A 24,398-nucleotide genomic window follows, 5' to 3' on the forward strand; every position below is an offset into this window, starting at 1 on the left:
AGCTAAAGAGAACACTCCAGGACGGCGGTTGCTTTGATACTTTTTAATTCCTGTTTATTAATTACACATTCCTGTGGCGCCGGTAAAAGGAATGAGAATATGAGAATACAGCAAAGAAGAGGGGTCACATCACGCCTACAGAGTAGTTTGTTCACTTAGTTCTCATCAGTGTACCCGTTGGGCTGCATTTTGGGTGTTCAGGGTTAGGGTCCCAAATGTTGGGCGGTCGCTAACCGTCTCATTTACACTCGTCTGTGAATACTTATGTCCATTCATCCTAGGCTATGGACAGTTTTCGAGGTTCAACAAGTTTTTTGGTGTTCCCTACCAGCCCTTAATTAATGTGACGCGTCAGTTTAAAATGGCATATGATCTTTCTCCTACAGTTAGGACTTTATCGCATTCCTGTTCGGCTTTGTTGAAAAGGACATAATGAATCCAAATCAGTCAGAGAATGTGGGGATGAAATGCAGGTCGCTTAAAGGTGTAAAGATGATTTTGACGTGGGAACAATTGTTTTTACCGCGACAGTCATTTAAGGCAGTCAAATAATGAAGACATCAATGCTGTTATTCTGAATGCTGCTCGTCTTTTACTATGTGCAATATCACTCGGGATATGATGCCACCCACTGGACGAGATATGTAGTTACTATTAATCGACGGAAACAAGAGAAATGGATCACTGAAATTGTGGTCTGTGAGTTCTGTTTTTTCATTTACGAAAGATTTTTTGCTCCGGAATAGCCTGTCTTCAATAATGTAGTTCAGTTTTTCTTATGATCTAGAATTCCTTTTGAACAGAGAAAGTATTTTATAAGTGATACATTGTCAGTAAGATTCCGCCCAAAGAGCATATCTGTTAACTTGTTACGTCAAAGTTCCATTTATAGCTCATAAACTCTTTGGATTATTCTCTTCTAAATGTTATTACATGCTGTAAAATAGGGTTTCAGAGTGTATTGGAAGATAACATAAACCTGATATTTTAATTGAGTTTGAGCAAGTTTATTGTTCCGAATGCAAGGGCATGCATGTGGCAGGACGCAACTGTCGAAACATTGATTAATTATTTTCCTGTTTTTTACCATTTCAAAGTAAGAGTGTCAATGTGTACTTAAAATACGGTCTTATTCTTAACACATACTGTTTCAACAGTCTATAATTCACCACATCAGAATGGAAATGTGATATCATGAGGTGAATCAACTTTTTTTTTTTTCTTTTTTGACCTTTCATGTCCTATTTCGGACCCTACGTTTCCGACCTTAGAATTAAAAATACGACTTACTATTTTGTGGTTAAGACGATGCTAACGTTTTGAGTTCAGTCAAATAAAATCGTGACAGACCATAAGTTCATTAAAGGTCAACTAGAGCAATCTAATTGTTGTTCTCTGCAAGGTGTACTGGAATGTTCTTTATAGGTTCACTAAATTGCCAAGAACATTTTCTACATAGCTCAGTGTAACTTGGGAACAAGGTTCTGTGCAAATGAACTACAATTCGCCAGTTTATCCTAAGTGTGACAAAAGAGGATGGTCATGTTTCTTTCTGGGTTTGATTTGGACTACAGCGTCATTAACAAATGTTTTGCAGAGAGAGAGAGAGAGAGAGAGAGAGAGAGAGAGAGAGAGAGAGAGAGAGAGAGAGAGAGAGGAAATGTCTTCCTAGCCGCAAGAGTGCCTTCCTGGACCTCTGTCAAAAATTCAATTTTGTGATACAATATCGGTATATCGGTTTAACGAATTACCCGGGTTTATCTGTCAATAAACTGTTCAATATGGAACGAAAAGCGTCTCAAACAGCTAATAGGACATGTGTGCTTAAATGAACATTTATAGGCGGCGTGTTTTGTATGGCACAATTTGCATTGTTGGAACTATCTAAAGACAGACCTCGTCAGAGAGTTAAAAGTTTGACAGAAATAATTTTTGTAGTATTTCTACAGTATTTCTGACCTACAAAAAAGTTAATAATTGTTGTGGAAGTAAATTTTCACGGGCTTTCGGACTGTTCTGCTTTTACAGCAGTCAGATCGGGAAAGAATAGTAGGAAACCAGATTCCACATTTATTTTAAGGCGGAGATAAAAGGCAGACCAAATCCAAAGCAGAGGCGGAGTTTTGGGGGTCAAAGTTTTTCAGAGGAAAAGAGGGTTAATCGCTGTCAACATAAACTATTAGGCTAAAACCTATACATGCATACTGAAACGTTTTATCTACATCAATAACCTTCCCTCAGCGAAAAGGTAAACTTAAACCCTCTCATTTCATCGCACTTTCTATAACTAATGGTCTTATATAGATTTTTGTGGTGCACTTTGAATAAGCCTAACGGTTTATTCACTTTAATTCATTTCAGAGTCACTCTCAGCTTTAGAGAGACTAAACGGTATTGTTGTCAATTCTACCTTTAATGCTCATACTTAAAATCAGGGCTCCTTACTTTTAAGGCGTATTTTTAAAGCGTTTTCCTTTTTCGTGAGGAAATCACGAGTTGACCACAAGGCTCGACGGTGATAGGCTGGCTCCAATCGCAGCCCAGGCTGGAGTATTTGTCGAGATGTGCATAACGTAAAAATCAGGGGTGGATAAAGTACAAGTAGAAGCACTTCTATTAAAAATAATGTACTCCAAGTAGAGTTAAAGTATCCCTCCAGACAAATACTCGAGTAACAGTAAAATACTCACTCATTTACAATTGACAAAAACGGTTGTCAGTTTAACTCTACTTAGAGTTAATTTTTTAGTAACACTTTTACTTGTACTTGAACCACGCTCGGTGGAAATAATAATGAGTACAATTCAAAGTATAAAAAGCAACTCATTTTGGATCCATAGGCTGTCGTGTGTATTTGTGCGTGTGTGTGTGGGGGAGAGAGAGAGAGAGAGAGAGAGTGTGTGTGCTCTGCTGTGTGTACATGCTGTGGGAACTTGGTCATTGTGATGCCATGCATGTGATCATTATGGACCTTTCTTTTTAAGTCAGTTGCTTTGGTTGACCATTTTTGACCATTTTGTCTGATGTTGAAAGACACAAAATAGAGAAGCACTGTATGACTATATGTAATACTCACAGGGAAGTTATGTGTGTTAGAGAGCAGACAAGTATGAACTGTTTTCTTGAAAGCTGTCTCGTCGGTTAATTTTCTGGGCTCTGTTAATCATCACATTACTTAACATCAAAAAGGTAACGCGTACGTTTGCGTCTCCAATTTGATTGATACAGTTTGAAACTGAATTATTAATCAGTGTTTTGACTTGTTTAATTTTAAAGCTCTTTGATAAGATGATCCAGATTTCAAAAACCTTGCCAGGATTGTTTATCATCTATACATAAAAACTCTTAACGCAGGTTAAGACTTGTGTGTGTTTGGTGGGAGCTCCCACCTCTTTGGGCACCATGTCCCAGTACCTGAGGCTGTTTACGGCTGTGGGCGATGACCAACACGGTGAATCCCAATGGAAGGAAGAGGTCCTGCATGAGACCAGTGAGGAGCTGGCACCAGCCACAGGACAGGTCCAAGGTCAAGTCACCTTCAGAGATTCTCTGCGTCGTCTCTACAGCTCAGAGAGATTCCAGGTACCAGAGTCTCCACACATACAGACCTATGGGATTGAGCAAGACGCTCAGATCACCACTCATAGTCCTAACTAACAACTTGTGAAGCCTTTTGTTGAAGGCTTCACAAGTTGAAGTACTGTTTATGGTTTGTTTGGGGTTTTTTTTTTTTTATGAGACAGGGCAGCTTGTGAACATCACCTGTTTAGGTGAGATTAAACAGTGTTTCACTTTTTCATTTTGTGTTGTAGATTGTGGTTGTGGGACTGGTCATTTTAGACGCCATCTTTGTCCTGTGTGAGCTTCTCATTGACCTGGCCATTATTAAAGTACACAATGAGAGCATTGCCCCACAGGTGAGTCCTAATGGTGTAGATGTTTGCTAGAGAAAACTGCCCCACACGTGAGTCTTGATTATGTAGATGTCTGCTAGAGAAAACCGGTGAGGGATTTATGTCACATCCTGGTGTACACAGAGTTATGGATACTTATTTTTACTATTCCCTGTTATTCTATTATTCTAATACTTCAAGCCCAACTCTTTGAACATCATATTATCATGTAACTCAAACCTTTGTGGAGATCTTCCATCGCTTTCAATGGTGGACCTGAGTCTTAAGCTGAGTAGCATACCTGCATATTATGTTAAACTATAAACTAGAAAATGTAAATGTCTACAGATAACATGAAAGATCCCTCGCAAGTTTGTTGTTTGACAAGGCCCAAGCTGCATGTTACATCCTCTACGCCTCTTTAAGTGGAAGCCCTTGATATAAATATCCAGTTTAAGGCTCTTCAACATTTATCTTTAAGGTGTTCCATTACCTGAGTCTGGCCTTGCTCACCTTCTTTATGATGGAGATAGTGGGGAAGCTCTATGCCTACCGCATGGAGTTCTTCAAACACAAGTTTGAGGTGTTTGATGCAATTGTGGTGGTGGTGTCGTTCATACTGGACATTGTGTACATCTCCAAGGAAGGTGCTTTTGATGGTATGGGATTCTTGATCCTGCTCAGATTGTGGAGAGTGGCTAGGATCATTAATGGTGGGTAACAGAGTCATGTTCTCTTAGTCAAATTACACAAGACATGCTTATTATGTATATATGATCAAACATGAGAACATTTTCTTTCTCAAACACAGGTATCCTGGTGTCAGTGAAGAACCGTGCTCAACACAAAATTGATAAGCTGAAAGAGAGTAATGATCACCTGACCCAGCGGGTCAACGAGCTTCAGGAACAGAACACTCGGACGGTGAGTAATCGATCAGAATCAGAATGTGGTTTATTGCCATCTACCGTCTAACCCTTAGGATGTGTTCAGTCTTTGTTAACATTGCAGTGATGAAGTTATTAAAACTTTGTGAACTCACTGAAAATGTAGCAGCAGCATGCATTTCTCTCATAAGACTTTTAACTCTCTAAGAAATGTGCTGTTTATATTTCACATCTTACATTGATTCAAGTTTCTGTTTACAGGAGCAAGAGAACAATAGACTGCGAGCACTCTTACGACAACATGCCATTGAGTTCTGATATTCCAGAGACAGGATCTGAGCACATCTGGCATATTTGTTCAGAGTGAGCTCTACATGCACTATGCACTTGCCAAGTCAAATATGTCCACTCCTCTTTAGATTAATACACAATTACAAAATATTAACCTGATGCAGATTAGGCTGGCAGAAATTAATGTTGGCAGAAAGGGAAGTTCATGATCACGAAGTCATGACAACAAATTTTATTTACAGAGTACTGTGCTTATATTACAATAACCATTCATTAGAGCCATGTACAAATGTGTCTTTTTCTCTCTGTCTTGGTCTCTTGAAAATGTTTGATCATTTTCTAAATCTTTTTTTACAGAAAATTATGTTTTATTAAAAAGGGTCAAATACAAAAATATTCTCCAAAGATCTATGCTATTTATACAGAATTCACAAAATAAATTAAATACATACATACTAATATTTTCCAATCCAATAATATGGTAATTTGAAAACAAAATTGTGATGAAAATAGTGCAACAACTATAACTTTTGGGGGAAAAAAAATACAGTGCATCTTTCAAAATAATCTTGCTGCTTGTATCAGCATCTCTATACAAATGGAAAGAAGAAATCAAAAGGCAATTTGGCATCAATTGTAGGAGAGACTTTGAATCCTGGGCTGGCAGGAGCAGACACATCAGTGAAAGATACTGAGCTGGAGACTGTGAGGAGACTGCTGCCACTGGAGAGAGAGTCCTGTGAAAGAGTGGAGTCAGAGAGAGTGGTATAAATATTTATGCCAGAGGAGATGTTTGAAGAAGTAATCATGGAAGTGAATTTGTACTTCATGCTGCAGCATATAAAAACATCTAAAATGTGTTTAAAATGTTGAGCCGTAAACATTAAAAACAATAGCATCAATACTAACCAAACTGGTTGCATTAGTTTGGATCAGTTCCATGACGCTGACAATCTGAGCTTGGGGGTTATCCAGAGTCCCATACTTAGTCCATCTCACATCGAGGTGATAAGACAGTGGTATACTGCAACCCTGTGTGCCCTGCAATTTCCAGACAACAGAAGAACATACCTTTCCTTCCCTGGCAACAGTACCCTGAAGAACCTCAATGTTGCATCTTTCCGGCTCTCAAGAAGCAAGAAAACAAACCACTTCCTCCTTCCTGAAACCACTTCCACTGAAAGCGGCTACACAATCATGACAGGGTATATTTGCCAACTTTTTGGATGTTTACAAGTCTGTGATGACGGGAACAGGTGCGACTACTGGCTTACCGTTGGTGTAGTTTTGTTTGTGATTGGGACCCAGTCCAGAGGGTTCTCGGGTGAGGAGTTCCCAAATGATGCCACATACTCTGGGAAACTCTGACCCTTAAGCATCCTCAAAATAAGCTCAGACACTACCGAACAGTTAGCAGTGTCCTCCAACCTGGGTAGAAGAAAAGATAGGAGAGAAGAGCGCTAAGTGTCCTATACAATATTGTGTAAATCATTGACATTCAGTTTTCCCAGCTCCCTCTGTGGAGCCTGACCACTCTCTATAGTATTCTAGTAGATTCCTCTCACCTCAGAGTGCAGCCAGACACCATGTCTACCCCAAACAGGACAGGAGAGCGCTGTAAAGAGCCTGAGAGACAGTCCTGTTCCCTAGAGCTCTGCAAGACAGTAAGACTTCCTTTTGGATCAGTACTCTGAATAATCCCAGTGAACAGAACTGTTAAGGACATTCTGGTAATGAGCACTAACACAAAAGTTCCTCTGATTTAGACATATATAACTAATACTAGCTATTATGCTAACTTGAAGTACCCTCACCACAAATATAGAACATCTCTCATATTAAACTAAAGGGAATGCGACAGAAGGATGTAATCATTATACTTTAGATGATCTCAGTTATTTCTGTCCAGTCTGCAAAAAAGGATATTCTGCTGTTCTTGACCCTGCCAGAAGGGGCAGTCTAACTATGTATCCGGGATTACCGCTGAAGCGAATCAATGGTGCATTTGCGGCATCCTGCCAGAACACAGATTACACACAATTTGTGAGACCTACTAACAATTTCACCACTCAGATTTTTAAAGAAAAATCACAATAGGCATATTTTAAATCTATATTCAGCACCTGCACAAAGGTAATCTGAAACTCTTGCTGGACAGGCACCATGCTGAGGTTGACTGCTCCAAGTACAAATGATGCAGTCACATTCACAATCTCTCCAGCTTCACTGTATGTGACCACGTACTTGACCTGGAAAAGAGCACAAAGACAAACAGAACAGTTAGCACTGGAAAGGTTTATTGATAATCAACACCTACAGTCTTGGCATTTTATTTCACTTGAGAGGAATAAGACCTCACCTGCAAGACCACGTTGTTGCACACCACAGAATCAGTTCCTACAGGTACCAGAAGAACTGGTGTGTATAGAGAAGTGTCGACAAGGTCAACCAGGGCTTGTGTCCCCTCCAGAGACTGCAGGGAAATAGCTGCTACCTCCACAGCCACCACCTTACGACCAACAAAACCACCAGGAATTTAAGTCAGCACCATACGCACTAATCATACTCACAAATCTAGCTTGTGCTGTGGTTTAGTAAACCAGAGAGAAAGAACACAGGGATGCAGTGATTCCCAGAACAATGAAAAAATTTGTCAAATGGAAGAGGGACTTAAATGAGGATGTTGAAACATTTGAATATTATCTGCAGAACACGAAAGATGAATTAATATCAAATTTAATCAGAAAACAGGAAACTTACATCAGCATCCTTGTCCTTGCCCTACAAAACAAAGATTTGAAAAGACATGTTTTGAGATCTTTAGGTGCTATTTGACACTACAGGAGTAAGTGAGAGCCTCTAGGTGGAATTTAGATTGCCGTGAACGTTTATTCATAAATAAGTCACTCACTGACAGCAGCAGGATGCTGGAATAGGTCTGCAGGTTCAGTGCACTCAGTAAGGTACAGTCACTTGCCAAGGCAAAGTTTCTCATGCACCTGCTTGTCTGATCCTGTAAGAATGCTAGGGGAGAAAATATAATAACAAAGTACAGGCAAGAAGAAAGAGGACCTACATTGAACACAGGGTATCCTATGGAGTGCAAAATAGAAAGCATGACTGACAGATGCTACAGATTTATTCCCCAAAAGAGTCAAACAGTGCCTTTGGTGAATGGACTGAATTGTATATCTGTAAAATCAACAGACTGCTGCTGAGTAACCATTTGAAAGCACAAGAGTGTGTGCACTGAATGAACACTCCACGATCAGCGTTACAATGGGTTCACATCATGCACGATCGGTCTCACCTGCAGGGTTTGCATCTAAGCAATAAGCAGTTCCAGCAGAGACAGGAAGCCTAAAGAATTCACGAGCCCCAGCCTCATCTTCTGTCTGAATGGCATCTCCATACTGAAAATCGGACAACGTAGAGGCATACATCTGAAAGGTACTCCACACAAATATTCTGACAAGTTACAATTTTGTTCATTGGGACTTGACACGGATAAGTGCACTAAGTACTGCCTAAGACAGCAAAAATAACAGAAACTTTGGGCGAGTTGTTTGAAAGGAGGGATCACGGGATTTGTATAGCTTTGCATCTATCTGATCTGCATAGAGACGGTGTAACCTGGAAATTTTAACCTTCTGTGTGTTTATGTATAGAGATCAATCAAAATTCAGTTTAGAATATTCAGATGGGTTATGGCTGTTCTCTGACTTGAGACTAAATAGGACTAAACGCAAAAATATGACCAAGGGAGAATCGTCTCCATAGCAACAGCGGAAGTCAGGGTCTTTTGTATGGATAAATGCAGTTAAATATTGACTGTTCCTTTTATTAGAACACGTTAAAAGGTTCGGTGTCGTACTTTTTCAATCCACGCTGACAACTCTGAGAGGTTGCAAACAGAACAAAAAATCCTTTACCTGGTATCCTGGGGAGTTTCCTGGTTCAGTGCTGAGCTGCACACTGTTTTCCATGGAGTTACCAAAGGAGAATCCAACAAATTGGTCAAATATAGCATTGAAATTCCCTTCTGTAGGAACTCTAGGAGTGGCATAAACTAGGCCAGCTTCATCTTGAGGAGAAAATGAAGAACAAAAATAAGTGTATCCAAACCCCTATTCATTTCATGTGACTTGTATCAGAAATAGCACCAGTGCCTGGACACAGTCAGTAGACACCAAGTAACAATAACAGAACTTGACTGTAATTCATATCTTATGATCAAAGAGTCTGTCTTATGTGATTATTTATACTTTACTGACTCCTCTTTATGTAACACCATAAGTCTGAGAAATTAATAAATTAACTTTAAATGTTACGATGGCCCATAACACCTGATAACCACCTACAAAAAAGTCTTAATGACAAGGAATTCAGAGGTGTCTCCAAAATATTCAGAAACAAAATTCTGGGTTAGATTGAAAGACCAAATCTTCCTGAGTGTCCTATAAGAATACAATGGCAATACACAGATGTTTAAAAAAACAGCCTTAACCAATGCACTCTGGTCATTGAGAAATGTGAAAATATGTGTTATTTTATCTGAAACTATGAGATACCCACTCTGAGATAATCTGATTTACTGAGCCAACACCACTAGCCTTCAAGATGTCAATATTTTCAGAGTATGCTGCAACAAAGTGCACTTACAATTTGCTGACTGTATGCAGAATACATTAGGATTGACCTCTTTGCTGAAAGAAGACTGTACTTGACTAAATCCGTCTGGTGCCATCCTGAGGGTGTATGAGACCGCTACCTGACTGCAGAGCCGAGGATCGCCACTATCACCACAACAGTGTTATAGCATTAATGCAACAGAACAAGCAAATGCAACAAAATCTGAACAAAGAATGAATAAATCTCTTGACCTGATTGTCACACGAAGTACTAAATGATGGTGAGAGTTCATTCAGAGTCTAAAATCATAATTCTGATAGAGAGAGTATGGTTCTGTGTTACAAACGTAATACAAAGTATTACTGCAAAGTACTAATCCTAAACCTGAGTACTTACATGACTTTCTCAGTTAAACAAGTTGTGAACATGGCGAGTTCCTCTGTGCAGTCCGGGTCACAGCAGCAGTTTACATCACACTGTTTACTCCTTACGTTACACGGACAAAGACCTAAGACTGGAGTGAGATTAAAGCGGTTAAAATGAGTTGGCATAAGCACATAAATAATCAAAGTAGTGATTTTTTACGATATATGTTACGGGGGAGTTAATACGTTGATGCTCGCGATCCAGCTAATTAGTCGTAAAAAGAAACAGATACAGCCTAGTGCATCAGTCAAAGTAAGCTCTCACCATCGATAACCGGAGGGAGGACACCGGAGAGAGGTAAAGGTTGCGATGACGTACTCGATCGTGTGGACATTGTGGTCGACTTCTCGTAGCTATCAGTAACCAGATTTCCATTTGCAGTCCCGTAGCTTTGAGTGGTTGTCTCTAATACGCCAGTGTGGTTGGTGAACGTAGTGACCGCTTCAGTGGCCGCAGTGATTGCCGTGGACACAGACAAAGTGGAATTTTCCTCAAACTCTGTAAAATTAAGTGATTTGTCCCATTCTGCAGCGTCCAGGGATTCGTTTATATTTCTAAACGTGTCATTAAAATTTTCAATGTTGGCGTCATCAACATTCAGCGAATATACGAGCCTAGTCAAAATCAACACCCATGATAACGGCGCCATGCTTAGTTACGGCACATTACTAGTTGTATCCAGGAAGTGATGAAAAGCCTTGGGATTCTGGGAAAAAGGGTGGGGCAATGGATCTGACTATGATGTTTTTATCTGCTACTTGAATTTGAGAAAGTTTTGTGCAGGATCGAACGGCACGTTTAATTTGCTGTACTGAAGCAAGATAATGTCAGAACAAATTTACGCTGGATTACATCATTTTAAAAGAGATATTTTAAAATAAATGTTCAATACATGACAACATGTTGTGACATTTACATTACGTCTTTGGCATCTGTATGTCGGGAGGATATTATTTCGTAATTCAAATGCGAAATGCAACTTCAGAAAACAATATTTTCATAGCTTCTTCCCTCACATTAACTTTTCATAACATCTCTGTTATGGTTTTTATTGCTACATTCGGCATGTCGGTAAAGTATGGTTGGATAAATGAAAATGTCAAATAAAATACAGGCAAGTTAAATATTCTGAATTAATCCCGGAGCTACGATCGATGTCCTTATAGGGAAAGCCCTAATTGTGTTTCCACTAACTTCTGACGTCAGTGCAACGAGTCACGAGACTCGAGAACCCGTATCTGGTTTCCGGAACCCGGGTGTTTGTGTGCAAGAGAGTGAGAGCACGGAAAGATGTCTGATAGGATGGGGCAACGTGGAGGAATCGAGTTCATTAAATCCGCCAAAACTTAAAGAAGCGTTGACATTCTGCCAAATCGGAGTTTTATAGCAGGTTAAGGGCTTTTTAACTGACTTGTTACGAAAGTAGATGCGTGTATTGGCTTGTCTAGCTGCGTAGTACAAGTGTGGCGAGAAAAGCCGAATGTTGGTAGTGAGACCAGTAGGTTGTCAACACAGGCTCGTATAGAAGAGTGAAGGGGTAGGCAGGTAGAAGTAGCCCAAGCACATAGGGGGATGTTATCCGTACTTTCCTATGGCAGAATTGTTGCCAGGGCTGTCCTGGGCGGACTCTCTCAAACTGATGGTCGGGATTACAGTCTGGTCACGGCGAGTTGTGGATTCGGAAAAGATTTTCGGAAGGGTATCCTGAAGAAAGGGATGTGTTATGGTGATGACGCCTGCTTCATCGCCCCTCACAGATCTGCCGATGTTTTAGGTAAGTGGTATTTCTCTGCTTGCATTGACCTTAATTTGCACCCAGAGTTTCAACACTAGCGTGACCTTCACGGGTTAAAGTCAGCATGCGGCGCCGTCGCACACTTGCGATGTGATAAAGGGTGTCAAAGAAAAGTAGCCCTCACCTGAGATAACCTGTGATTTTTAACTCCAGTGTCATTCAGCTCTGCGAATACCGACACGTTATCTATGTAAAACAGCTTAAATATGCTATATAGCATATGCCATTCAGGAGCATATTGAGTGGTGTGATGTAATTTTGCGTAAATTTTGAGATTGACCTTTTACCTAGAAGGACTCGAGGACGACCCCCCTTCAGCACAACCACCGTTGAAAACGCGCACGATTTCGATTTAAACATTCTTTATGCCATGAAATTAAAACCTACACGTATATGTTAAATAACGAGTCAGTTATACTCTCGGACAACAAAAAATTGCGTATCTACTCTAATCATTTGTGTCGAATTAACTTGCGTCATCTTATTCAGGACATTTCACTTAAATATATTGCTATTGTTTAGAAACTTTGAGATACATGAAGACATGTTTAATTTTCCAAGTATTATGCTCCAATCTTTTGCATCGGTTGATGAATCTTGGCCGAGTTTTTAAAGGTCAGAATGGATGTGCATGGAGGCAGCCATGTTGCTAGGACAAATCCACGTTAACCCGACGCATAGAGGAGGATTGCTTTGTCCTCAGAACACCTCTGGGCTACAACGTGATCGGGCGGTCTCGTTTTACACGTGCGAAATTATGAAAAAGGCCCCGTGAAACATTGCTTTTGATGTGATGGCTAAAGAACCACGAAGACCATTGAACCAACCATTTGAACGCACGTTTGGTAGTCATAGATTCTGCTTTGATTACCAAGTTCTTTTACCAAAAATAAAAGAAAACGATCAGCTGGGAAGATGGTAATTATGATAAAAGCATTTAATCACTATATGCAAACTGAAACGATTTTCGTACGATCTCTGGCCCTTTCAAACAAAGACACAGTTCTGTCGAATCAAATGCCTTCCGCCTAGAAAGCCTTTTGTTATGAGGGGAGGTCTCGTGCCACGTGGTTTAAAAACCAGCAGCTTCGGATAAGATCCGACTGTCTGTTGTGTTATGCTATCTTTACCTCACAAAGTCCTCACAGACTATAGCATTAAACTGCATGGATCAAGATGCTGTTCACGTCATAGAATTCAAATATAATAAATGAATGCAACTGTGCACTTATGTAACTATTTTTATTTTAATTATGAAAGAAAAGTTTTGAATGAAATCACACACTGATAGAAATGTGATTTTTAATTAATAGAAAAAGCACTCTTAGACTGTGTCCAGGCATATAGACGACTCTGTACTATCATCCTTACATCCTTTTTTTTTAAACTGTGTCTTTAATTTTATATCTTTGTTCTCGCCCCCAAAATTATTGCTGAATGTATATAAGATTGTGCTGACTACAACATGTCATTCGGTGAAACTCTCCACAGCTTCTCTTTCCTTAGGAATTCATATGATTTAAAAGTCCATGTTCTCTCTTGTGTGAGCTTTCAGTAATTTATCATTGACCAAGGAGTATTGGAGGTAAAATTTCTCAGCCGAATAACTCGAGCCAGAAGTCCAGACTGTCCAGTTGGAATCGTCTCAAATATCCTGTTACAGATTACCACGTGCAGCGTTTTGTAGCCCTTTTAACTAACTGTAGCGCCATTAAGAGCAGAGCTCAAATGTCCACCGGCGCAATCCCAAATTTAACTTTAACGCGACAGTCATCTCAGTATTTCTGATGCTTTTCACAAGTCGTTTGACGGACTTAAAGCGCTAATTTGCCCGAAGTAGCGTTGAAGTGCTTGGCATACTTAAGGATAACGTATTTTAGAGTAACAGTTATATCTAATTTTAATGAGATGTGTTCATTGCGTTGCAGGTAAAGATTATTCGGCACAAATCTATCAGTAACTACAGACATGTGTTAACGCAGTCTTTGTTCAGTGCAAGGAAGCTGACAAGATGAATAGATTCTGCTGTACGTGAGGTTTTTGGAGCCAGTGTTTCCCAAATCCAGTTCAGAGGACCCACAGGGAAAGCAGAGATTGATGCAGCTATGCACAACCACACCTGACTCAAATCCTCCACTCTGATCTGACTTTTACAACCCTGTCTTTGATCAGTTTAATGAGGTGTGTTAATACTTGGGTAGAACAGCATGCACAGTCCTATCAGCTGAGGAAATGAGAAAAGCTCCAGTAATCTGACACTGAGGGAACAGAAACAGTCAGACCAAGGATAGTGACCCCTTCCACTACAGTGTCATATATGAAATGCCCTGTCGTTTTGTATTCTCCGTGGCTTGGGGAGATGTATCGCCAGGCATTGTTACTAGGCATGTTGCAGCATGTGACTGTTTGTGTGTGTTTGACGAAGGAACCATTGTTTCTAGGGCTACCGAGGACTGCTTCTCCTTGTATGGTTCCCTCTGTGCATGTTCACCAAATGTGTATATAGAATCAGGATGACTCCTCAAAGTTTTTGGCACTTGGTCCCTCTGTAAAACAGGAGCTGAGTTCTCATGAGCTCTCTCTCTCTCTCTCTGCGGGTATGGATGAAGAGGCACTTTTGCATGTAATACCTTTGGGAAGGCTCTCAAAACTGTTATTTGGGGGCCTGCACATATTGCACTCTTTCACCCAAAACGCTCAGTTCCCTACTGACCTTAAATAGCATGAGTCTTTGCTGAAGCCTGTGACACAGCTGTGTGATTAATGCCAGAGTCCTACACTTGCTGTCCATAAGTTGCCTCTTGTGATGAGGGTCCCATAGACTGACGTTTGACGAAATCACTACTGACCAAGTGATTTACTGGGTCGGCTCTCAGGTCCTTTAAAAGGATCATTGGGAGCTGTCCTTCTCTAAAATATGGACTAGTTTTATGCACAGACCTCTGACAGGGAAGAGGTAAGGGTAAATGCCATTTCTGTTTTGAGTAAACGTGAACCTCCATTATTTAATCCAAACAAATACTGCACATTTAACATTATTTTGCTTCAGTCAGCCATTTAAGTTGGTGATGTCACCACAGTAAAATGTAGTTGCTGTAGGAAGGTCATAGCTAGGCTCCTTTTGTGTGTTTCATGTTTGCTGTACAGTCATTCACCTATCCTGCGATGACACTGTGTGTGTGTGTGTGTGTGTGTGTGTGTGTGAGAGAGAGAGAGTATGTAAGAGAAGGAGAGATGTTATGTAGACTGAAAAGTGTTGCTGAGTATACCATTCTTTTTGCTGTGGCAGCACTTGTTTGTGGTCTTGCCTGTGTTGTCAAATGGGTTTTAAATAGTTCACTCATCTTTTGTGCTGTTTTTAAGAATCTCTTTGAATTCTGCGTTTTTATTAAGTTGTTATTGTAGTCTTGTGCCCAACGCTTAAAAGACAATCAAGTGGTTAGTTAGGAAGTCAGGACGTTGACACTGTAAAGAAACATTTAATGAAGAGTAGCACAGTTGTGTACTACAAACACAAAGCAATGTTATTTATACGTGCATTCATAATTTAAATAATTCATCATGGCGGTATACGCCCACACACCCTCAACCTGCTGCAGCTACTCGGTCCAGTCAGTCTTTGTAACAGCAATAGTGTTTGAACTCCTTGACTAATTCTCTCCTTTTCTCTCACTCTGTTTCTCTCACTGTCACAGGAGTGGCAGACGGGGTGGGGGGCTGGCGGGATTATGGAGTGGACCCCTCGCAGTTCTCCGCTACTCTGATGAGAACATGTGAGCGGTTAGTGAAGGAAGGACGCTTCACTCCCAGTAGCCCTGTGGGCATCCTCACATCTGCCTATTATGAGCTTCTGCAGAACAAAGTGCCACTTCTGGGTAAGAGTATGCACACACTCACACTCACGTGAAAGTTCTTAGAAATGCTGCATTGAAGAGTTCCATACATGAAATTTTGCGTCAACGTCTCAAGTAGGATAGAATGCAAAAACAGGCTTTCGTGTATGCACGCACACAAGTGTTTCTTGCTATAGCATACATAGAGTACAAATCTGCATCGTCGAGTGAGTCACGCACACGCACACACACACACACACACACACACACACACACACACACACACACACACACACACACACACACACACACACGCAGTGCTTGGTGGAATAAATAAATATGAAACATGTAAGTTGAGTAACAGGCTCTCGCGTGTTGCTGGACTCCCCTCTATGTCTTGATTTTCATCCGAGTTAACCAGCTCAGTGAACGTTGGTTTAAAATTTATGTGTATTTTCATATTGCGTCAGTTCTGTTGTCTAATTTTAGTGTCGTGCTCTGGACAGTATGTGCAGCCCTTGGTCTTGGAAGTCCAGTGCGAGCTCCATTTGTCATAAAATCAGATTTATCATTTTAACCCAGAATGCCCTGCGTGAACTCTTTGGACTTTTAAGCTTGTTGTAAAACTCCTTGAAGAACCAGAAAAAGAACAAGAACTCCCACTCCTTACATGCTAGTACAGAGTTTAAAAAAGCTCTGGCATTTAAAACACAGGTTGTATTTTTCAGAAATCCGATATCATAGGGGAATGGAAAGCAGTCCCCTCCTGGGGGTCACTAGGTTGTGTTGTTTGTCACTCTAAAGTGACCTGCTTTTATTTTGGGAAGATGAGTAGCACTAATGGTCTCTAGGTGACCAGTCTCTCTCGGCCAAGGTCATTTAGTCAGTTAGGCCTGTGTTTAGACGGAAGCAGAGCGATAAAGTTTGAATGGTAAACATTTCTGCTGCTCTTTCCAACCAGAAGACCAACCTCTTCGCGACTTAGAATGTGCCTCTCACAAGTTACTGCAGGGGTCTTTTACAACAGAAATGGAGAGATATCTGTAACGCCCTAATTGACCCCCTGTACTTGCCTGATATCAGCCCCTCGTTTAGCCTTTTAGTAGGCTGTCCATTGATTTGATTTCTCACTCACTTGTGCAGTCTTTCAGAAGAATGTCTTTTTGCCCTTTCTTTCTGTTTTTTACCCCCCTTTCTGTTTTTTTTTTACCTACCCTTCCCCGTTCCTTATTGACATGGCAACTAACACACATCATCTCTCTCTTCTCCTTCTTCCACGTAGGGAGCAGCACGGCTTGCATTGTTGTTCTCGACAGGCGGAGTCATCGGTTACACACCTGTAACCTTGGCGATTCGGGCTTCCTGGTGGTCCGCGGGGGTGAGGTGGTCCACCGCTCCGACGAGCAGCAGCACTATTTCAACACGCCCTTTCAGCTGTCGATCGCCCCGCCCGGGGCAGAGGGCGTGGTGCTGAGCGACAGGTGAGTTTTAGAGTGTGGATGCATGAAAAAGGAACGCTGAGAGGTGCTTTACGCACTGATGGACCAGATTTGTTACAGAGGCTTGAGTAACGTATCCCAGGCTGTAGAAACTGCTGAGTGTTTACAGTGCATGGGGCATTTCTGTTGCTGAGAACGACCACACTCGTATAGATTCGTCCGTTTGATCCTTGCCCTGACATGTCCTCTACATTGCTTTGGGATCTGCTTTGGACACGTCTAGCTGTGTTCCTTTGACCTCCAGCCACAGGCTGAGTGGCATGTTAGCGGTCTGGCATTTGCTGTGTGTGTGTGGTGCCAAGTTCCTTTTTGCGTTAGGAGTAGAAAGGGCCATGTGATGCCAGCCACTCATTCCCATACAGCTGCCAGGGGCAAGCCGCCAGCTACCCACACACACACACACACAGACACACACACACACGCCTGCAGCACCAATCACAGCGCGAGGGTATCCTGGAGGACCTGTTACGTTCAGCCAGTCCTGTCTCAGTCGTGTCCTGAGGGTTTGTTTTCTTTGTGGTTGCTGTAGGGGCTGGGCAGGGCAGAGGCCATATTATTTTGAGCCCCTCGTGCACGGCTAAATTTATACGAGACCTTTCATGTTTTATGTTGTTGTGTTCTGTACAGAGGATGGTATGAACAGATTCTGTTCAGGCCACTGCTCTGGTTTTCTTTCTGTTGGCTTCTTTACCTCACAGCTCAGAGCGCACTTCTGCAAAGCACAAATTCTCAATGACGAGCTGCTTCGTTATCGCCGTGCTCTGTTTGGTTTGAGAGGGAAACAAACATGTCACCTCAAGGTCACAGACAATGTCCTCTGAGATCTTTTCACCAAGCGCTGCAAGAGCTCCTGTTCTTTCCTCTACGTTATCATTATCATAACATTTATCATTGAAGGTATCATCAAATTTTTCACTCTTGCCTCTCATTCACCTCTCACCTTGTCTCAAAAAACTTTACATGTGCTTCAGTGTGTGTGTGAGAGAGAGAGAGAGAAGGAAGGGAGAGAAGGAAGGGAGAGAGGAGGAGAGGACATAGCGCGTGCTCTTGATCTCAGCACCGTCTTTACTGAGAGAGATCGGAATAAGACAGAGTCTTTACTGAGAGAGATCGGAATAAGACAGGGTCTTTACTGAGAGAGATCGGAATAAGACAGGGTCTTTACTGAGAGAGATCGGAATAAGACAGGGTCTTTACTGAGAGAGATCGGAATAAGACAGGGTCTTTACTGAGAGAGATCGGAATAAGACAGGGTCTTTACTGAGAGAGATCGGAATAAGACAGGGTCTTTACTGAGAGAGATCGGAATAAGACAGGGTCTTTACTGAGAGAGATCGGAATAAGACAGGGTCTTTACTGAGAGAGATCGGAATAAGACAGAGTCTTTACTGAGAGAGATCGGAATAAGACAGGGTCTTTACTGAGAGAGATCGGAATAAGACAGGGTCTTTACTGAGAGAGATCGGAATAAGACAGGGTCTTTACTGAGAGAGATCGGAATAAGACAGGGTCTTTACTGAGAGAGATCGGAATAAGACAGGGTCTTTACTGAGAGAGATCGGAATAAGACAGAGTCTTTACTGAGAGAGATCGGAATAAGACAGGGTCTTTACTGAGAGAGATCGGAATAAGACAGGGTCTTTACTGAGAGAGATCGGAATAAGACAGGGTCTTTACTGAGAGAGATCGGAATAAGACAGGGTCTTTACTGAGAGAGATCGGAATAAGACAGGGTCTTTACTGAGAGAGATCGGAATAAGACAGGGTCTTTACTGAGAGAGATCGGAATAAGACAGGGTCTTTACTGAGAGAGATCGGAATAAGACAGGGTCTTTACTGAGAGAGATCGGAATAAGACAGGGTCTTTACTGAGAGAGATCGGAATAAGACAGGGTCTTTACTGAGAGAGATCGGAATAAGACAGAGTCTCGAAGGAGACAGCCGAGAGCAAAAGGCCTTGTTTCCAGGAAATTAACGTAACTCCTTGGAGTCACTCCAGAGGGCACAAAATGTCTGGGGAGTTTGGTTACCCTCAGCTGCCTCCCAGTGGTGTCTGTGAGAACTCCGTGTCTCCTAACCCTCGTTTCCGTACTCGAGTTACAAACCCGATCAAGTAACGGCAGACGGTTTCCCAGACTGATGTCATTCTCTGTCGTAGCACATTCTCATTTCTGTAAGAATGTTAGACGATCTTCACGACAATCATTCTTCCCATGAGTCGTTTAGACTAAGACACCCTGAGTTACATTTAAGAAGTATTTTCACGCTTCAGGTTTATGAGGATTGACAGCAGTATAGTATATTGTATGATGGTATTGCACACTGTGTACTTCTGTGATAAACACTTAGCGGAGCTGTCCTCTCTGGACTGTACTGTCTTTTGAGCAGTTGTTCCATTAACATGAAAGGGACTGGTCGCTTCGAGCGTGTAGCGCTCTACGTGCGTCCCCAGCTGACACTGCGCTCTCCTGTCTCTCCTCTCCCGCAGCCCCGAAGCAGCAGACAGCTCTTCTTTCGACGTCCAACTGGGCGACATCATCCTGACTGCCACTGACGGCCTCTTTGACAACATGCCTGATTACATGATCCTGCAGGAACTCAAGAAGCTGAAGGTGAGGGCACACCCGCATGCTTACGTGCATTTCAGTGCGTATATTTATACGTGTGTGTGCCCTAATGCGGTAGATGTACACGCCTTTCACTGACTTGCATTTGCAGAACACCAACTACGACAGCATCCAGCAGACGGCCCGCAGCATCGCCGAGCAGGCCCACGAGTTGGCCTACGACCCCAACTACATGTCCCCTTTCGCCCAGTTTGCCTGTGATAATGGCCTGAATGTAAGAGGTGAGTCAAAGTCAGATGTAAACCCTTATCTTCCTTTATCATCAGGAGGGACAAGTCAGGAGAGAGCGACCTTTTCTATGCAAAGCTTTGTGTAAAAAGTTTTCTAGCTGCGGAGACCGACGTATTTGGCCCAGGTTTTTTTTTTTGTTTGTTTTAAACGGCTGTCTCCTTGCTTTGGTGCTCCTTAGGGGGAAAGCCTGATGACATCACTGTGCTGCTCTCCATCGTGGCAGAATACACAGACTGAAAGGTGTTCTCCGGAGGTGTTCTCCTGCCCGTGCGCCAGCGTCTTCCGCCCCCGTTGGCCCTCTTCCTATTGCACTGCTTCCTGATGTTCCTGGAACCCTTGCTCTGAAGACCATCTCGCATTTTCTTCATCCCCATGTCATTTCTTCCATTGTCAAGTTGTTCTCCGTTTAACGAGAGGTAGTGAATAAGGACGGCATGGAACTGCTGGTTTTGTGGCAATTCCAAAATTAAAAAGGATGTTTTTTGCTGGTCCTATATTTATGAGCTCACCAACACCCTAGAGCATTAAAGGGATGAGAGTCCCCCAAACTCCTCATTTATATCAGTTGAATATTCAGTTATGTTGCTTTTGTCCCTGGTGGGTGTTTGGGTTTTGAGGAGGGTCTTGGTATCTTAGCAATGAGGGCCATTATCTAGAGGTGCTTCTGAGGTCTTTCTTCCCCGTAGACTGGGGACAGAGGTGAGGAACTGTATTATTTTCCCATTTGGAATAGAGAAGGAAAAAAAAAAGAAAGTAATTTTCTTTTGGTTACAGCATACATGTCTGATATGAGTGTGCACCCCAAGTCATCTGAATGTCTTTCACATCCTTGCGTGTTGACTGTCTGTGTTTTCTTGTTAGCCGTGCCAGTTTGTCTGATTTTTTTTCAGCTTAAGTTTGGTAATGAACAGAGTGAGGAAGGGAGGGAGGGAGGTTTCTTGGTCACTGGGTTTGGGAAGTGCTTTAACGGAATAGCTGACCGGTTCAGTTGAGTTTTGCGGCCTGCTCCGGAGGGGAAGTGGCTTATCTCTCGTAACTTTCACTAATGAATGTGTTGAGGCCCAGAGGAAGCCCCACGTGCTGTAAGGTTCGGAAAAGGTCTGATAATGTGTACACATAATAGTACCGTGTCAGATCACTGAGATGTGACTGTTTTGCATTAGAGGCATTTGTTGAAAAGGAGTTGGCTATGCTGATCATGTCCTAGCATCACCACTGCACAGACTGTCAAAGGAAAATATAATTATTTTCAGATATACACAGAAACTATCAAACGTGTCTGTGTGTGTGTGTGTGTCTGTCTGTCTGTCTGTCTGTGTGGGTGTTTGTGCACGAGAGAGATTGTATGTATGTTGGGTCTAAACTGTCTAATGTTTGGATGCGTCCTGTGCTCTTTACCATTGAGCCAAGTGTTAAACAACACAAGGTTAAAACTAGCATCGGGGATCGCTTTTAATGAAATCTATAGGTCAGATTTGAAATATAATAAAGGTTTTATTTTTATAACATTTCCTTTAAGTGAGTAAGGTTGAAAAGAAGGTGAAAGTAAAATGTATTCTTTTGACCTTTTGGATTAACTGTGTTAATCAAGGGATTTTGTGAACAGATAGACTTGGGTGTAGTATTTGTGTTGAAGTTTTCTCACCCCCCCCCCCCCCCTAATTTTTGGTCTAGATTTCTTCTGTAGAATTACTTGTATTAATGTGCTGCTTTTATTTTGTAAATTAAGGTATGTGTGTGTGGGTACATTTATTTATATGAAGGTTCTTAACCTGTACAATACAAATATGCGAGTGGGTGTCTTTCTCTTACAAACTCAAGAGCTGCGTCAGACCGTACCGTCATTGGAAGCTTCTGGATATTTCTGCCGCTAGTAGAGATTTGTGGAGAAACCCATCTTTTGCGGCTTAGGTCTGCAGAATGTTGAGCTCAGATAGGATGTACCAAAGACAAGAGTCCCAACTGTTCTCGTTGTTTGGTCTTGTTGTTTTCCTCTAGATTTGACTGAGAAAGCTTAAAGCAATACGCTAAAATGAAAAGGTTCTGGATAATTTTCTGAATTTATTTTCATGTATATTTCCAATTTTCTGTCCATCACATGTTTGAAATCCTTGGTTTAAAAAAAAAAAAAAAAAAAAAAGGAACAAACTTTGTTTGGGAAGAGTGTGAATTGGAGAACCAGACACAGTAACTCTTAAAAATGAAAATGCTGCCTGTGTACAACGTTTGATATGAAACACGCAGACCTGAAAACATTTTAAGTCCACGTTGGGTAAAGGTCTGTCAGGTGGTCAGAATGGAAAAGAGACAGAGAGGGGGGGAGAGGGAATGCTGCATAAATCGTGCCTCGAATGCAACTTGACCAGAACTGTGGTCATATTTACTGTGTGGTCATATTTACTGTGTCCTGTCCTCTTGAGTTTGTAACCATGTTTTCTTTCAAAGTCGTTGTGTACGAATCCTTGAAGACAAACCAAAGTAGGAAAGCCATAATACCAGCACGACCAAGGTATCCCTTGCACCCTTATCGCGCGCCATGATAGTTCTCTTGAAGACTGCAATCGTTACATATTGACAATTTCAGAGTCATTGTAGTGTCCTACATTTTGGGTTTTTTTTTTTTTTTGAACATATATATATTCAAACAAAAATCAACCAAGCAGCCAGTAAAGTTCAGTAAAGGCTATCACGACAATAAACTCTCTGTACATGACAATAAAAATATGTGTGATCTAGATGCAAAGATCTTCATTTTAGCTGCAAATTATTTATTTTCTTTGTGTAAATGAAGCAAACTGAGTGTCTCGCTGCATGGCAAGCTGTTTCTGTCTGGGCTAGGTGTATCTTTGTCTTTTTTTGTTTGTTTGTTTGTTTTTGGATGGGGATTGGGTTTAGTTTCTTTTTTCTTTTTAATGTATGTATGTATGTGTGTGTGACCGTCACAAAGCACTGGGTCCCTCTGATTAACAGTCTGCAACTCCAGTTGGTTGTTCTTGGTGGTGTGATTAATCTGTACTTTTCTGTGCTGTCGGTGGTACAGGATTGTCCAGTATTATTATGTAATATAAATCCAGATGTAGTTCCCGTCAAGATATCTGATGCTACGAATAAGAATATTCAGTAATAATTGTGAAGGGGAAATTTCTATTTCTGTGACATTTGGAGTGCACAAGGATCAGAGGGGCATGCAACAGCATCACAGAGCTCAAATGATGCGCACCGTGTCCGCCTTAAAAGAATCAACTACTTCTACCATTCAGTGAAGAGGCAACTACTACCATTCTATCAAGAGGCCTTGTGTGGCAAAGCTAGCTTGTCTTGTCAGGACTTGGATGTTGCTCAATGTTGTCCCTTTAAAATGTTTCTTTCTTCTCTCAGCATCTTGTATCCCTAGCTCTCTCTATCTTTCTCTGTCTCTCTCTCTCTCTCTTTCTCTCTCTTGTGTGATTGTTTTCGATGGTGCTTTTGCAGTCAAAACGAGTCTCTCAGTCTCTAAGCAGACTTTGTTCGAATGAGAACTACACTTTTTGTGTGTACAGTGTAACAATGCAAGAATAGTTTCTGTAAATATGTTTTCAAAGTTGTAAAATATTTAAATAAAAAAATATAGTATTTATACTAAATTTTATGACTCTGGATTTTCTTTGTGAGTTACGCAATGTTCATATATAATCACACCCAAAATTTTGTGTAAATCTAAAATCATTTGTGTTTCACTGTCTTTCATTAATATATTAAAGATCTCTAATGTAGTAGGAGATCTGTAGGAACATTTGCCATACTTTAAATGGATAAGGAGAATGCATAGATATAAAACTGCTGAGGTGAAGCTGTGAGGCTGGGTTTCTAGGCTTGCTTTTGTCAGTTATGAGCTTATGTAGTTATCAGCTACATGGACTGACCTGTCAGTGAACTCCTTCAGAGAGGTCTGTTAGAGGGAGCGTGAGGGTGCGTGACGGCGGGTTTCTGAAAGAGAAACGCAGGCTATTTTTACCCTGCTTTTTTAACCACGTTGAACAACATGAGTCAGACTCGATATCTTCTCTGAGCCGTCGACAGTGACTCTTACAAACCGTAACAGCGTGTGAAATTATGTTTGAGTGCACAGCTAGAACGCTATAAGGTCTGTTAAAACGGTAAAGCTCTTCAAAATTTGATTTGACTCTTTCTCCCTAGCCTTAAACCAAAAATCAACTTTTTTTTTTTTTATCTACTTTGAATTCTGATTTGATACAAATAAGTATAGTTGAATTGACAAGTTTCACTATTTTCTGTTTGCTTTTA

General features: G+C 41.4%; 3 protein-coding genes across 3 annotated transcripts; 2 read left to right on the forward strand and 1 right to left on the reverse strand.

Annotated features, from left to right (window-relative positions):
- Window positions 1–2,171: 2,171 nt before the first annotated feature.
- Window positions 2,172–5,355, forward strand: hvcn1 (hydrogen voltage-gated channel 1). The gene is made up of 6 exons (XM_030769658.1): window positions 2,172–2,248; window positions 3,355–3,582; window positions 3,813–3,917; window positions 4,375–4,606; window positions 4,705–4,817; window positions 5,042–5,355. Exons 2-6 carry the CDS (start codon window positions 3,403–3,405, stop codon window positions 5,096–5,098), a joined length of 687 nt encoding a protein of 228 aa, XP_030625518.1. The 5' UTR covers window positions 2,172–2,248; window positions 3,355–3,402; the 3' UTR covers window positions 5,099–5,355.
- Window positions 5,356–5,616: 261 nt separating this feature from the next.
- Window positions 5,617–10,778, reverse strand: tctn1 (tectonic family member 1). The gene is made up of 14 exons (XM_030767910.1): window positions 10,394–10,778; window positions 10,100–10,217; window positions 9,734–9,867; window positions 9,004–9,155; window positions 8,382–8,484; window positions 7,983–8,095; window positions 7,832–7,852; window positions 7,431–7,580; window positions 7,195–7,320; window positions 6,998–7,086; window positions 6,637–6,774; window positions 6,346–6,499; window positions 5,981–6,112; window positions 5,617–5,808 (listed from the first exon to the last, which is right to left on the reverse strand). The coding sequence occupies exons 1-14, from the start codon at window positions 10,776–10,778 to the stop codon at window positions 5,662–5,664; spliced, it is 1,962 nt and encodes a 653-aa protein (XP_030623770.1). The 3' UTR covers window positions 5,617–5,661.
- Window positions 10,779–11,420: 642 nt separating this feature from the next.
- Window positions 11,421–22,224, forward strand: pptc7b (protein phosphatase targeting COQ7 b). Its single transcript, XM_030769713.1, has 6 exons — window positions 11,421–11,903; window positions 15,620–15,799; window positions 17,040–17,238; window positions 19,745–19,868; window positions 19,975–20,104; window positions 20,293–22,224. Exons 1-6 carry the CDS (start codon window positions 11,702–11,704, stop codon window positions 20,349–20,351), a joined length of 894 nt encoding a protein of 297 aa, XP_030625573.1. The 5' UTR covers window positions 11,421–11,701; the 3' UTR covers window positions 20,352–22,224.
- Window positions 22,225–24,398: the final 2,174 nt, after the last annotated feature.

Source organism: Chanos chanos, chromosome 3 (genome assembly GCF_902362185.1).
Source record: "Chanos chanos chromosome 3, fChaCha1.1, whole genome shotgun sequence".
NCBI classification, from domain to species: Eukaryota; Metazoa; Chordata; class Actinopteri; order Gonorynchiformes; family Chanidae; genus Chanos; species Chanos chanos.

What these genes read in the sequence shown, in the direction of transcription:
- tctn1 (XM_030767910.1), bottom strand. Translation starts at nt 10,778, where the DNA reads ATGGCGCCGTTATCATGGGTGTTGATTTTGACTAGGCTCGTATATTCG. An exon ending in GAAACTCCCCAGGATACCAG is followed by an intron (nt 8,485 to 9,003) that starts GTAAAGGATTTT and finishes TCCGATTTTCAG; the next exon opens with TATGGAGATGCCATTCAGAC. An exon ending in CAAACAAAACTACACCAACG is followed by an intron (nt 6,113 to 6,345) that starts GTAAGCCAGTAG and finishes TGGAAATTGCAG; the next exon opens with GGCACACAGGGTTGCAGTAT.
- pptc7b (XM_030769713.1), top strand. Translation starts at nt 11,702, where the DNA reads ATGTTATCCGTACTTTCCTATGGCAGAATTGTTGCCAGGGCTGTCCTG. An exon ending in CAGATCTGCCGATGTTTTAG is followed by an intron (nt 11,904 to 15,619) that starts GTAAGTGGTATT and finishes TCACTGTCACAG; the next exon opens with GAGTGGCAGACGGGGTGGGG. An exon ending in GGCGTGGTGCTGAGCGACAG is followed by an intron (nt 17,239 to 19,744) that starts GTGAGTTTTAGA and finishes CCTCTCCCGCAG; the next exon opens with CCCCGAAGCAGCAGACAGCT.
- hvcn1 (XM_030769658.1), top strand. Translation starts at nt 3,403, where the DNA reads ATGTCCCAGTACCTGAGGCTGTTTACGGCTGTGGGCGATGACCAACAC. An exon ending in ATGAGAGCATTGCCCCACAG is followed by an intron (nt 3,918 to 4,374) that starts GTGAGTCCTAAT and finishes TTTATCTTTAAG; the next exon opens with GTGTTCCATTACCTGAGTCT. An exon ending in AGTGGCTAGGATCATTAATG is followed by an intron (nt 4,607 to 4,704) that starts GTGGGTAACAGA and finishes TCTCAAACACAG; the next exon opens with GTATCCTGGTGTCAGTGAAG.